We start from the raw sequence: 14,532 nt of genomic DNA, 5'->3' as shown, positions 1-14,532 counted from the left end.
CTCTTTATGAGAATCAGATCCAGAATAATTTCCATCCTGAGGAGAAACTATCATTAAGGGTAAGCTAAGGAATCAATAGTTCTTTTCAAATACAGAGGGAGCTCCACTTAATGTTTAGATAACTGTGGATAATCATCTGTAGTTTTATCCTGCCCTTAATCACTTGTCATCTGTTTCCAGTAGTCCTAATCTGTTTAATAGTCTAGTGCAGGTGGGGAACCTGCAGCCTAGGGGCCACAGAATGGCCTTCTAGGTCCTTGGTGAGACCTTTTGACTGAGTCCAAGTTTTTCAGAACAAATAATTTTAAGGGGATTTGTTCTGTGAAGTTTGGATTCAGTCAAAGGGCCACATATGGCCATGAGGCCACAGATTCCCCTAGTATTGTGATAACAAAAATTGCTTTTCTTTGTGGCATCATTGACTTTAATCCCAATATTCTTCAGCATGTTTTCCCTCTCTGGTTCCTGGACTTTTTCACCCGAGAAGTTTCTTTTGAAAAAGAAATATTATAGTCACCCTGTGCCTATTCCAGGCATGATATATTTCTGCCAAATTTAAAAGATACCTGTTAGATCAAATGATTTCTTTCTTTTTAAACTTTACTCCATCTTATTTGTGTGTATCCCCACCAAAAAAACAAAAACATTCAGAAATTGTATAGTAATCACACCCTTCATACTACAAACCAATCCTTTGTGATGACTACATCAGCAGGTGGCTTAAGTAAAAAGCAGGCCTGTATGTTTCAGTTATAATAGTAGTACCAAAAGGATAAAGCCAGGATATGCTATTTCTGTTAACATGAAGGAAGACAACATGGTGGACTGGACATTTTCCCATTTTGTAAGATGATAAAAATAGATAAATTGGTTCCTTCAAGTACTTTTAAGATTTAACTTTTTTTCAATTTCCAAAGGCAAGAGATTATAGAGAATTATGCTGTTGGCATTCTGTATTTTAATGTTTTATGTTCAAATTTGTTGTGAAGTAAGCTGTGAACTTGCCTCATAAGAAAAACAACTCTGCATCCCTAAAATCGATACCTTTCCTCATTTAATATTAATAGGCCTAATAGTAAAAGTGTGAGTCCTAGGCTCATTCTGTGACCTCCGGGTCAGCTGGGCCTCAAAAAAAAAATGCACCTAGGGTTTTGTTAAACTGGATGTTTTAGTAAATGAACTGTGAAACAAAATCACGATTCACTAGTTTTATTTCCAGAACTTTAAATCATACCTCGACATACTACATTTTACAGTTTATTGGGGAGGGAGAAGTAACACCCATAGCAAGAAAAAGCAACAACTAAAGAAAGCATTCATGAAACACCACCAGAAAACCTTAATAATGCTAAAAAATAATTGAGCATGTAGCTTTATTCTAATACATAAACAATTTTATTACAATTAGCTGGTATATAAAGTGTTTTTCACTCAAGCCCATAATTCTTTCCACCTTCCTTGAACACGGACAACTGATAAATAAATTAACTCAGCAGCCTTCTATGTATTAGCTGCTGGGACTATCAGCTGAAGGACTTCCCAAGAAGATTATGGTAATAACAATAAGCAGCCATTACTTTTCTCAGACTTCTTAATTTCCAAAAGCATATAAAATTTTAGTCTAGAAAAATAAGTATAGATTGTATAAAATTAAGCTTTTAGATCGAAATCAAAAGAGCACCACCTTTTTAACAAGCACAAAAAAAATACTGAAAAATATTTCCTAAACTCTAGCTATTTTAAGGAGGGAAAAGAAAGCATGCTACTGTGATTTGCTGGAACCACACTAAAGATTTGAGAAGCTGTACATCCCTTAGGTGCTTGCCAGAGATTGATGGATGGGGGGTTGGAAGCAGCGCACATGTTCCACAGGAGTGCTTTCTCCATCACCAGATTTCAAGTACTTGTCCAAGATAGTAATTATTTCATCATTTAAAATCTGGAACTTTCGGATTCTCTCAACCATCTTCTTCAAAGGCTGAAAAAATTCCACATTGGCAAAGTGTTATAATTGAAAAGTCAAATCTGAACATTTAAGCCAGACCTACACAACTTGGCCAGTAGGTAGGGGCTAGAATTAAAATCGGGGTTAGAGACAGATGATGGTTGGTTGCCAAGGGTTACTTAACAAACAGAAGAGTGTAGTGGCAACCCTATGTTTTTCCACTGGCCGCCTGAAATCCTTTGCCTGGTGGCAAGCGGCCTGTGGGCCGTATGTTGTACAGGCCTGAGTTAAGCCTTTCATAGTCTACCATATATTACATAAATGGCTCAAAGTCTCTCCTGGCACAAGTGCAAATATACTGTTAGAATGAAAACTGTCTGAAATGGTATACTTACACAGTCTTGCTTATACGTTGCTTTGGTGCTGGGAGAGACTTAGACTCAAACAACAGTAGGTTCTGAGTGGAGTGGAAGTAGGGGATTTACTATCTCCCTGTTGTGTCTCCCTCCCTCTTTTCCACCCGTATCTTTTCATTTAACACCATCTCCCTTCTGGTAAAAATGCAGTACAAAAAAACAAATCCTCTTTTGCCTTAAAAGGTTACATCTATGTGGATGTTAGGAATCCTATTTTGCCAAAAACTGTACTTTCTGGGGGGAAATCCCCTTCGACATACCACATTCTTTATCACTTCATCTTTGCCATCATGTTTTTGTACTTTAAGCAAATGGTAGCAGAAGTCCAATACATCAAAACGACGCTGTTGTCCCAGAAGCACAATAATCATACATCCGGCCCAGTGGAGCCCATCTCCGAAGCACTGTCTGGAAAAAAAAAAGCAACAAAGTATAATTGAGCCTTTATGAACGAAATTAGTGTAATTACATGATTCTTTAAAAAAAAATGGCAGACAATTACAACCATGTAAAATGGGGCAGAACTGGATTTAGATATAAGACTAGAAATTTCTACTTAACTAGCTGGGTAATTATAGGCAAATCTTTGAGTCTCAGTTTACCAATTCATAAATACTTAACTGGATTACTGCTAGGCTCAAAGGATAATTATGTAAAATACTTTCTAAGCCTTTTGTGATCGTAGGCATGTCTACCTCTCAGTTTCCTTTTATATTACACATTACACATAAAAGATACTGGCTCAGATGATCTCAAGTCCCTGTCAACTCTATTCTCTTTAGAATGGAAGGCTTATTGAAATTACTTTTTCATATTAATAGCTGATATCTGTGGTATATAACTGCCCTAAGAAAAATCACAAGTCCCAAATAATCAATTCTCAATTAAAAAATAAAACGAAACCAGTAAAGGAAGCTTGCTAGGAAGATAGGCAATTTTCCTAGCACTCTTTGAAACTCTTTTTCTTCACCATGTACTTGTTTAAAGATCTGAAAGTAGTTTTTATCTTAATCACCTTAAAATAACTAGCTTAGAGTTGGGGAAATAGTGTAGTGCTTTTTTGTCCTTACTTTCTGCTCATTGCCTGGTGTTTAACTCATTTAACTAAATGCTAGATGTCTTAGGTTTGGAGATTTTAGGCCCTTCTCTCCATTTTACGGGGGCCTTGGTCTGTCTTAGCTGAGGTCCTGAGGACCTTAAAGGCTAGCTTGGGATTCCAGGTAAGGGTTAAGTGAACCTAAATGAATATTCTAATCATCTCCTATTTAAACCTCTTGAGTCTTTATAGTTCCAGTTCATACTGATGTGGGAATAATGACGATGCCTTTGGAAACCTATCATTATGCTGAGCATCCTTGCATCTGACTTGCCCCAGCCTAAAATTTAACACTTACTCTACAGTGAATTCATGTGTTCCTACAGGAATACAATACACAAACTGCATGGCGCTCCAAAGCCTGTGAAATTCCACACATTCATCCACATGCATGACCCCATTGCTTGGGAGAGGTCCTCGCCAGATGGGATCATCTAGGAATGTCCGAATCCGGGTCAGGATCACTTCAAACATAGATAAACCACAGCAAAGACGTTCCTTTGTCAGCAAATCTCCTTCTCTTGCTATTGCAATTTGCTAGTATTCAGAAGAAAATAATGACGTTTAGATAAAATAAGTATGTTTTTTAGTCAGGCCTCCCCATCCTCCCACTTAAATACAGCAATGGAGAAAAAGTGGGACTTAAAATGTATCCCAAGAAATATGATTTTAAAGGAGTTAATTTTTATCAGGTAGACTGAGGTTCTAATACCTAAAGGGTATTCAACGAATCTTCTATTAAGGGAGAATCACTATGTGGTCTGCAACTAATTTCTCCCCTCTTTACTGAGACTAATGTACATTAGAACTGTGTATTTGAAGATGCTGCTAATGACTGTTATTTTTGTATGTGCTTATAGCTGAAAAGCCTGTTGTGTGACTCAGCACTCTCCTTCACGCTAGATGTACATCAAGACCACCCTTTAGGTCTGAGCTGATCAGTACAGCTGCAATGTATACATTTGGGACTGTGAGTCAAGACTGTCCTTCAGAGCCTGTAAAACCCCCCCATTTCTTATTGTTGCAGCCTAGACATGTGTTATGTATGCCTTCTGTGGCTTCACAGAAGGCCACAGTTCTGCTCTAGACAACAGAAATTAGTCCATCATTAAAATGCTTTGTTTTGAGTAGTCTGTCTAATACAACTTTTTCTTACGCCACGCAGAAGATAATCTGGATACCTTGTTAGCCTTTTTGTATTTCTTTGCCTCTTGTTATCAGTCTACTAGCAGCACATGCCTTCATCTGGGCATTCACTGTCCTGAAAAAGGGTGTTATTTTTTTCTACATCCTGTTTTTCCCTTTCCTTCCATGTAATCTCAATGACAATAATATAACATTTAAATAGACACCATAAAATACATCATATCTATAACCATGATGCTTTTAAGTAACTCCATCAGTTTCTCAGACTGACTATATATGTTTTTTGGGGGGAACTGATTTTTTTAAAAAATGGCTTATTTTCACATTTACATATGAACTAGCTATACCCCAAACAGCTACGTACCTGAGGGGTCCCCAGTCTCTCAATTAAAGGAACAAGATGCAGTGGAGCATATTTTGATTCTAATCTTTTCATTTTTGCATCAAGTCTTTCACCTTCTGTAACAACAAAAACAAAATATACAGATATCACATCCTAAATTCCCTTGGGGAATGGGGAGTATTTAATTTGTAAGCAAATAAAATAATGCAAAGATGATTTTAATTTTATGTCATTTTGTGTTTGCTTCTGATTAAGTAGATAAACATCACACTTAAGACCAAAGTTATATTCACAGCTGCCTAACTCATTGCCACACATACTGAAAACCATCTTACTTGGAAAAGCCAGTGGTAACCTAACTAAATAGTACTGGGCAAAAAAAGAACAAAGAAATGCTTCATTCTTACCTTTGACGTGAACCCTTGGCAAGATATTCTGGAATGGAGCCGCATGCAATAAATCACACACCTCTTCTAAGGACTAAAACCAATGAGAAAAAGACAAGTTAGGAAGAAAACAGCCTCTTAACTTATCAAGACAAAAAGCTATTTTTGAATAATCAAGGCCAACTGCTGCTATTTACCAAAGTCACACCAGAGGGCACTGATCCCACATTTACAGAGGATGGGCCTACTTTTCAGGCCTACCAGCCCAGGAGCTGACTCTGAGCACAAAATAGCTAATCTAGGCCAAGCTCTGTTCACCTACAGATACCAGATCTTAAAGAGCCAGACCAGAAGCAAAACAAATGCAGAATGACTCATTTCAATGGTAGGCACAGGTGACAAGTCAGTTTTAATCCATGGAATGTCTACCTCCCAGGCTTTTCCCAGAAGAAAAGTAGGGTTTCTTAAAGCCTCACTCATACTTTAGCCAAAAAAGAAATGAGCATCATGGCCTGGAATAGGGTGAGGGATTGACTAATGGCAATAACTCACATTTCTTCAATGCTTAGAGATTATACTGCCTTGTGAGGTGAAAGAGTGCAAATGTTCTCAAAGAAGAGGAGGCTGAGGCCAAGAGGTTGAGTGACTTACCCACAATCACTATGTTAATTTTGTTACTAAATCACCTTATAGAAATAAAACAAGTTGAAATAACTCAGCCACCTCCTATATCTTTACATAAAGAAGTACACATCTCAAAATAGTTACGTCACAGACACTTTCAAGAAAATAAAAAAGCAGCAACCATCCAGCAAGACACAAAGCACTGAGGTAGCAGGAATCACACCTGACTTTACCTCCTTGAAATGTCTAGCGCAATGCTTGGCCTATCTGGACTTGGTCTGGACGTGTAATTTCATTGGGGGTAAGGGACTCCCTCCTAAGGAAACTCCTATACTAATTCAGATCAGCAATTCTGCTGTTTATAGTCTTGTAGAGATAGTTGCCTGGGGACACTTGAGAGGTTAAGGAACTTGTCCAGGGTCACAGCCAATATGTGTCAGAGGCTAGACTTAAACTAAGGTCTTCTGAGCCAGCTTTTTAATCTGCTATACCATGCTGTCTTCCACTTTTCACAGAACAGACAACTAAGAAATATTCACTGAATCATATTTCATTTTATCAGGTATGAGCCATGTCAACCTGGATAAATAAATACACCAGGCCAGAATCTCGAATTGACAATCCAGGTGACATTCGAACAAGAACCCAGCTCTTCCACTAAACCCTAAGCTAGACAAAAGCAGCAGTAAATTCAGCTACTTAAAACAACAAAACCTAAAAAAGAACAAATATGCTTTCAAGTTAGATTTGGGAGTTTGGTGTGTTTTGTTATTTGTATGTTTTTTAAATAAATCAGAAAGATGGAGATTACCAAGAGGAATCAATTTTGAAGAAAATAAGACTTTATTTCAAGAATTGAGATTTTATCTAGCTGTTGTCCCCACCACCTGAACAGAGAAACCAAGATGTTAAGGAAATTTTACGGTATTATGGCAAAGCTTTGACTGTAATACTGGATGCTCTTCTGAGCTCAGCATACATGTGCTCAGTTGCCAAGTGTGGAAGGTAGTTTCTGAGGAAAGAGTTATAGGAACAATATATAACTTAAATACTAATGGGATAATCCTTTAGTGGCAAAGGGTCTCAAACATGATCAAGGTGACATTTTGCATTTACATATTTGCCCCTCAAGACATCCAGTTATAGAAATAAGAAATTCTGGCCTTTTCAGTTCTTAGGTGGTATGGATGGGGCACTTTGCCACTGGGGACAGAGCAGACATTCTAAAGGGGAGGTTCCAATTCTGAGTATATATAATGAAGGTGCTCCATATTCTCACATAACAAAAGAATGTTACAGGCAAAATCTGCCCCTTGGATGAAATACAACATGAAGAGTTAAGACAAGGAGAAATGAGTAATAGAGTGTGTGGGACACAGCCCAGAGAATGGATAAATTTAGATAGCCAGAATGGTGCCAAATTGTAGATGGCTTTGACAGTTCACATTGAGTTCAAACAGTGCAGGAGACTGAAACCTTCTTAAGAAGTGGAACTGTCACTTAAATTCCTGATGTATCAGTTCCCATTCTGTTGTTTACCATTTGCCTAGAGAAAATTCTCACTGGAGGCTTAAAAAAAAGAATGAAAAAACATATGTCAGGTGCTTGCTTTATGCCAACAACTGTGTTAAAACATGAGATAAAAACAGAAAAAATGAGTCTCTTTTCTGAAGAGGCTAATTCCAGTAGAAGCAGGCAACACTCATAGCAGATAAGCAAGGCAGGCGGTGAGACCCTTTGGAGTCCTTGAGTGCACCAAGAGAACAAGCCATAAAGCTTCCTGGTCCTTGATCTCTTTGGAAGACTCCCAGTTGGTGACTCCCAGCTCATCCAACTGGTATGAAGAATTGTGTCACTTCTCAAGTGGCTGTCCCATTCAGGCAAGGGGGAAGGGTATTCCTGCTGGTGATTTTTTTCTGCCTGGCTAGGATCTGAGCGGCCCCAGAGAGCTGAGGGGATGCAAAAGATGTTAAGAAGCTGCTACAAACGTTTAGTTTTGTTAGGGAAAAGGGTATCTTATCATTTGAAAGCCCTGAATCTGAGCTCTGAAATGACAGATGTTGTGGGCCTTTATTTTTTTCTTAAGTAGCTAACAATGCCACATGGCCACTGGGAAGTCTCAATTAATATTAAATGAAATGCTGTACATTTTTTCTTCTATTGAGGTTCTGATTTCTATGGTTCTATAATTCTTCAATATGCAAAATAATTCTATCTTCTGTTTTTTAGCTGAGGCAATCTTGGCAGTATAGTATAGCTCTAGCTTTAAAAAAAAGAAAAACAAAAAAACCCCCCAAAACCCTGAACAAAGAGGAGCAAAATTTGGCTTTTAAGCTGACTTCTGTTACTATAAACACACACCACCTAACCATTCTATATTGGTTTACCCAGCTGTAAAAATTCTTAGCTGCTTTTAGAATAATAATAGGTTTGTGGTTTCATTTTTACACAAAATGTATTCCTGAAAAGTTGCATGAAGAGAATTTTTTAAAAGTATTTAAAAACACACTACAGGAGTTTGCTATTTTCAAGGAACCCTTTTATAATGCAAGTGATCACTGCATAACTTATCTGGCTTTAAATTTAATTCTTATAGTGAGGCACACTTGTATTCCTGGCTAGATAGACTTAAGTGAATTAACCTGGGTCACAAACATTTATCTCTACTGCCACTGCCCTGGTCAGGCCACACCTCTAAGCCTTGTCTTTTTATCCACTTTTTAATCCCCTCAATAAGTTCCAGTACTAAAAATTTGTTAATTCCTTGAGGGTAGTGTTTTCATTTTTGTCTTTGTAACCCCAATACCTAAGACAGTGCGGCTCAAAGCTTGTTGGGTAATAGTTCCTATTGTTTTAAAACAAAATTCTCCAATGCCTGTGGGCACAATTATAACAAGTTAATTACCATTTGATGAACATATGAAAGTAATCCAAAATACTTTATAAGATTCACCTCCCCCTAAAACAAAAGCAAACAGAATATTCTTCAAAGAATTCATGTTTTCAACTTTTTTGGGAGGAGGGGGTGAGTTTGGAAGGATTTTTTAAAAAACCTTACCTTAAAAAAAATTTTGATTTCTAAGACTCTGTAAAACTGTAATGCACATTGTCAAAGTTTTGTAAATTCTAACTCAGATGACAACCCTGAGCACTCACCAAGCTCTGCTCTATGAGGAGACAGAAGAGGACAGCATTTCCCACTTCCCTCAGGTTCTGGAAACAGACTGTCTTCAGTTCTGCGTATTCAACAATGTCCTTCAGCTGATGGTGGAAGAACTCCAGGATTCCTGGGATTACAAAAAGAGCCAGTCAACACTGGAAGGAAGAAAATGAAAATCCCCAAACCACGGACCTATGTATCCATGGAATACACACATAGGGGCATATACACATACACATCAGCCATGAGGTTTACATGAGTCTAGGGACAAAGTCTATTGGGATGCAGGAATGTAATACACAATTCAGTTTTCTAAATTTCTCTCCATAAATAATTTTTCTTGATTAGCCCTCCTTCTTCCAGGATGGGGATCTTTTTCATATACTCTGTGGTAAGTGTTACTTAATCTCAAGTCTGGAAAATTCATGTTTGTTTCAAAACTACCCAACTGTGAGCAGTCCCACTTCTCAGTAAAGGACCTAACCCCTACTTGTGTAAGATTATCAAGTCCATTCAACTTGAACTCTCCTTCGCCCCGCCGTAAAGGAAAACAAAATCCTCACTTACCCTTTCCTTTTTACTCCAATTTCAGAAAATGTACCTGTTCTCTTTGTCAAGGCTAACCCCTCCACATCTGCCTCCTCCTTTGCCTTGCCTTTATGCATCTTTAATCTTTCCTCCTTGCCTGTCTCCTTCCCTTCTGTGTACAGGCATACTCAAAGTCTTAATTATCTTGAAAATGTTTTTGACCCTGATGTCTTTTCAAGCTATCATTCTCTCTCTTCCCCATCACCTGCCAATCTTGTAGAAAAGGTAGACTACACTCAATACTCATCATCTTCCAATCTGACTCCCCTTTTGACTGCCCTACTGAAAAAGGTATCATCAAATTCATTAATGATCTCCTTATTGTGGAATCTAAGGGCTTTGTAAAAAGTTTATTGATGCCTTTTGTTTTTATGCTGGTCTTTTCTGGATATACTGCTTTTCACCTCCACCTCCTTTCACAAAGGAAAAGGAATGATAAAGAAAGCCATTTTATTGACTGCACCTGATGCAGTATTCTGATGTAATGGGGTCACTGTTCCTTTTAAGTTTTCATGGCCATGTTTATTGTTTTATTGATTCTGCTTATTTTACTATACATCAGGTTCATATATATCTGCCCATGTTTCTTTGATTTCCTCATGTTTCTAAATTTTACTGAGAAATAATACTCTATCATATTTAAGTGAGTTTGTTTAGCCATCTCCCCCATGAATGGATACTTACTTTGTTCCTATTCTTTATTATCACAAAAAGTACTGCTATAAAAGTTTCAATGTCTATGAGACCTTTATTTTTGTCTTTGCCTGCTTTAGGGTATGTGTCCAATAATGGGATCTTGGGGTCAAAAGACAGGAACCATTTTATTACCTTTTTGGAATAATTCTAAACTATTTTCAGAATAATTGGACCAATTCTCAGCTCTATGCATTAGGGAGTCCTTCCCCAGCAGTTCTTGTGTTTATATAAAACTGAATTACTGGGTTTCACTGTTTCTAATTTTTGCCAATTTAGTCTGATCCATTGATTAATTTTTCTTCTGCTGTGCCTATCTTCCTTCAGCTTCTCCAACACTGACTTTTTCTGCCCTCTGTCATTTTTGCCACTTTGCTGGATGCAAGGTAAAACCTGGGAATTGTTTTAATTTGTATTTCTAATTTTCAGTGATTTGGAGCTTTCATATAGTTAATATTTTCAAACTTATTTTGAAAACCATTCATATCTTTTAACCATTTATCCACTAAGAAGTGGAATATGGTTATAATTGTATTCATTTTTTACATACATATCTTGGATATCAGCCCTGAGATATCAAGAGGCAAAACTTATTCTACTTCAATTGAGAGTTTTCTCTTCTTATCCTCAGTTTGTTGATACTATTCATGCAAAAGCTTTTCTACTTTCTATAATTAAAATTACCTTTTTAGAACTTCTATGATCATTTGTACCTCCTCTCTGACTAAGAATTCTTCCCCTAGGTAGAGTAAAAAAGGTATCTTCCATTTATTTTCCTCCATTATAAAAAAAAATGATGTGACCTTTTATATTTAATTTGGAACTTTTTGTGCTATATAAAGTTTAAGATTCTGGTCTAAATTTTTTTTCCCCAAAGGGGAGGAGGGAAATTGCTTTTCTAATTTTCTTAGCAGTTCCTGTCAAATGTTCTTGGGTTTTAAATAAACACTGGGCTACTGAATTTATTTCTAATTCTCGCTTATCTAGTCTGTTCTGTTCATTCACTTTTCTATTTTTAATCAGTACCATATAGTTTTTGAAGATTAATGCTTTATAATTTGAGATCTGGAAATGCTATTCTCTCCTTATTCCTACCTTTTTCATTATTTCTTTTAAGATTCTATCCTTTTTTTTCCTCTTGAAATGAATTTTATTATTTGCCCAATCTTAGACAGTAACCATTTTATAAATTAAACTGATATAGCACTGACTGTTGAGAAATTAATTTACTCAAGAAAACAAGCAGCATCTCATAGTGGATAGGCCACTAGACTCTGTCAGGAACATCTAGGTTCAAATCTGACCTCTTGGGCAAATCATTTAACCTCTCGGTGACTCAGTTTCTTTCATCTTAAAGATGAGGGTGTTGAACTTGATAGCATTTAAAGGCTCTCTCCAGCTCTAAATCTAAGATTCTTTGAACTTCTAATGTTAGTAAATATCATTTTTTTATTATATTGGAGCAGCCTAACCATGGGCAACGAATACCCCTCCAACTCTTTTTAAGCCTTTCTTTGTTTTGTAACTAATTAACCGTAAAATGTATCTTACTGAATTGACTTCCAAATTTCGTAGTTATTTTGAATAGCATTTCACTGTCATTTCCTCTAGAATTTTGTGGTTGCTATGGTAGAAATGCTTGGGCAAATATTTTATATCCAATGCCCTTTTGCTCCATTGTGTTCTCATATTCTGTGGCAAGGAATTTGACACTGGGTAATTCTCTCTTCCTCCCATTGCCCTGATATTTTCTTCTCCTTTCTGTAACACTGTGTTGTCATGGTTCCCCTGCTACCTCTCTAACCTTAGTTAAGGCCCTAATCTTTGCAACTGGAGTTAAGTGACTTGCCCAGGGTCACACAGCTAGTAAGGGTCAAGTATTTGGTCTGAGGCCAGATTTGAACTCAGGTCCTCCTGACTTTAGGGCCGGTGCTCTATCCACTGCACCACCCTGCTGCCCCGGCCCTAATCTTTTTTGATTTAGAGTAGTAGTGCTCACATTTTTTTTTGTCTCAGAACCTCTTTACACTTAAAAAATTATTAAGGATTCCCCCAAAGAGCTTTTGTTTATGTGAGTCATACCTTTGAATATTTTACCATATTAGAAATTTAAATGGTTTATTATTATTAAGAAAATAATTTATACTTTGCAGAATCCCTGAAAGGGTCTTGGGGACTTCCAGGGTTCCCCGGAACACATTTTAAGAACCACTAATCTCCAGCAATGAAATATACTAAGTGGTTTTCCTACCTTCAGCGTATCCCCTTCCAGTTATTCTCATACCACTGCCCATGTAGACCTCTGAACATATCATCCTACTTCAGTCACACTGTACTCAAAAACCCGAATGTGGTTCCTCATTCACTGCCTTCTGAAACAAGTATGAAAGTCCTGATCCTGATATTTAAACTTTCCATAAGCTGTCTTCAAGCTACATTTATAGTCTTATTTCATATCACTCTCCTTCAAATATGTCACTGTACTATCCTCCATTCTGCTCCTTCATCCTCTCCCATGAATGTGCCTTTGATTACATTATCCCTCATGCCCACGGATTCCCTCCTTCAGGCCCAACTCCAGGGTCATCTCTTCCATGTACCTTTTCCTGAATTCTTAAGAGTCATCTCTTCACTCAAATTTCCCACAGTCCCGTTGACCCATATGTATTTACTGAATGTTTCTTCTATCACAGATGTTTTTACATGCTTCCCTTTACTCCTCATTTGAATATAGATCATTGAGATAAAATTCTGCATTGTAGCTATTTATTCTCCAATCCCAGCATCATGTCTTTTTTTCTTTTTCTCAGCAAAACACTAAGGGCAGTTTACTGGAAATAATACTATAAATGGACAACTAGAAGCTAAATTAGAACTAGAAGGAATCTTATTGGGGGGGGTATTGGTTTTTTATTTTTATTTTTTCAGGACTTAAAAATTTTTTTATTAATTTATTTTGATTTATCAATAATCACTTCCATATGTTTTTGAGTTTAAATTTTTTTCTCCCCCTTCCTCCCCAAGACGGTGCACAATCTGATATGGGCTATACATTGACATTCCTATTAAATATATTTTCACATTAGTGGTGTTGTAAGCAGAAATTAAAACCAATAGGAGGAACCCTCAGAAAGAGGAAACAAAACTCAACAGAAGAGAAAAAGAACAGCAATTCAACTTTCATAGTTCTTTCTTTGGATGTGGACAGCACTTTCCATGACGAGGCCTCTGGAGATGTCTCAGATCCTCGTATTGCTAGGAAGGGTTAAGTTTATCAATGTTAGTCATCGTACAATGTGGCTGTTGTGGTGTACAGCATTTTCTTGGTTCTGCTCATTTCACTCAGCATCAGACCATACAAGTCTTTCCAGGTTTTTCTGAAGTCAGCCTGTTCATCATTTCTTATAGCACAATAGTATTCCATTACATTCATATACCACAACTTGCTCAGCCATTCCCCAACTGATGGGAATCCTCTCAATTTCCAATTCTTCTAGCACCATGTCTTGCATGTAACAGGTGCAAACTATTTATTTAATTTAAGTTCTGAGTGCCCACAACATAACAGGCAGGTGCCAAATAAATATGATATGTAGCCCTGGTTTAAGATCATATTTCCCTCAGACTAGCCATTTTATAGGTACTTTCCCTTAAATGACTTTTTAATACAGTTCCCTCTCTCCTTTAATAGTCATCTTTAAATTCGTGGTTTATCAGCTATTTTTATCCAATTCAAATCACCTCCAGGAGCCTGGGATAAGGTTTTGCCTAGATTATTTCTGATGGTTAAGTTAAAACTAGAGTCCCCTAGGAAATACCAGATAATTAATTTAGTATTTTTTTAACTGGGAGCTTGTATTTAATCCGTTCCCTGAAATGGCAGCTGAAGGATTAGCAACAGTGACTCTGACCACTTCCTCCAATTAGTGCTCTGATCCTTTTTACCCCTAAGGTAGGAGGGTAACATAACTCCTCCTAGTTATGGAACAATCCATAACTAGAAAATCACTGAATGATAACAAAATGTAGGCCGTCTCTTTACTACAGGACCCAACCTCAAAAATCCAAAAGAGGGAACAAGCCCTGAGATTTGCCTTGTTTCATATGAGACTGAGCGGGCAAGGCACCCCAATCT

The 14,532-nt window shown here is 37.2% G+C and overlaps 1 protein-coding gene across 2 annotated transcripts in view; it reads right to left on the bottom strand.

The window, feature by feature from the left end:
* Nucleotides 1-1,193: 1,193 nt before the first annotated feature.
* Nucleotides 1,194-14,532, bottom strand: part of CYFIP1 (cytoplasmic FMR1 interacting protein 1) — a 176,340-nt gene continuing 163,001 nt past the window's right edge. For both annotated transcript variants that reach the window (XM_020992757.2, XM_020992755.2), the window contains exons 26-31: nt 9,113-9,243; nt 5,354-5,426; nt 4,968-5,062; nt 3,756-3,994; nt 2,622-2,769; nt 1,194-1,978 (exon numbers count right to left, since the gene is read on the bottom strand). In XM_020992757.2, coding sequence (XP_020848416.1) covers nt 1,814-1,978; nt 2,622-2,769; nt 3,756-3,994; nt 4,968-5,062; nt 5,354-5,426; nt 9,113-9,243 — 851 coding nt within the window. In that variant the 3' untranslated portion in view covers nt 1,194-1,813. The remainder of the gene's footprint in view (nt 1,979-2,621; nt 2,770-3,755; nt 3,995-4,967; nt 5,063-5,353; nt 5,427-9,112; nt 9,244-14,532) is intronic.

This window comes from Phascolarctos cinereus, unplaced genomic scaffold, assembly GCF_003287225.1.
Source record: "Phascolarctos cinereus isolate Bilbo 61053 unplaced genomic scaffold, phaCin_HiC Scaffold_726;HRSCAF=1367, whole genome shotgun sequence".
NCBI lineage: Eukaryota > Metazoa > Chordata > Mammalia > Diprotodontia > Phascolarctidae > Phascolarctos > Phascolarctos cinereus.
Note: the sequence above shows the minus strand (reverse complement) of the source record. Positions and strands in the feature narration are given on the sequence as shown.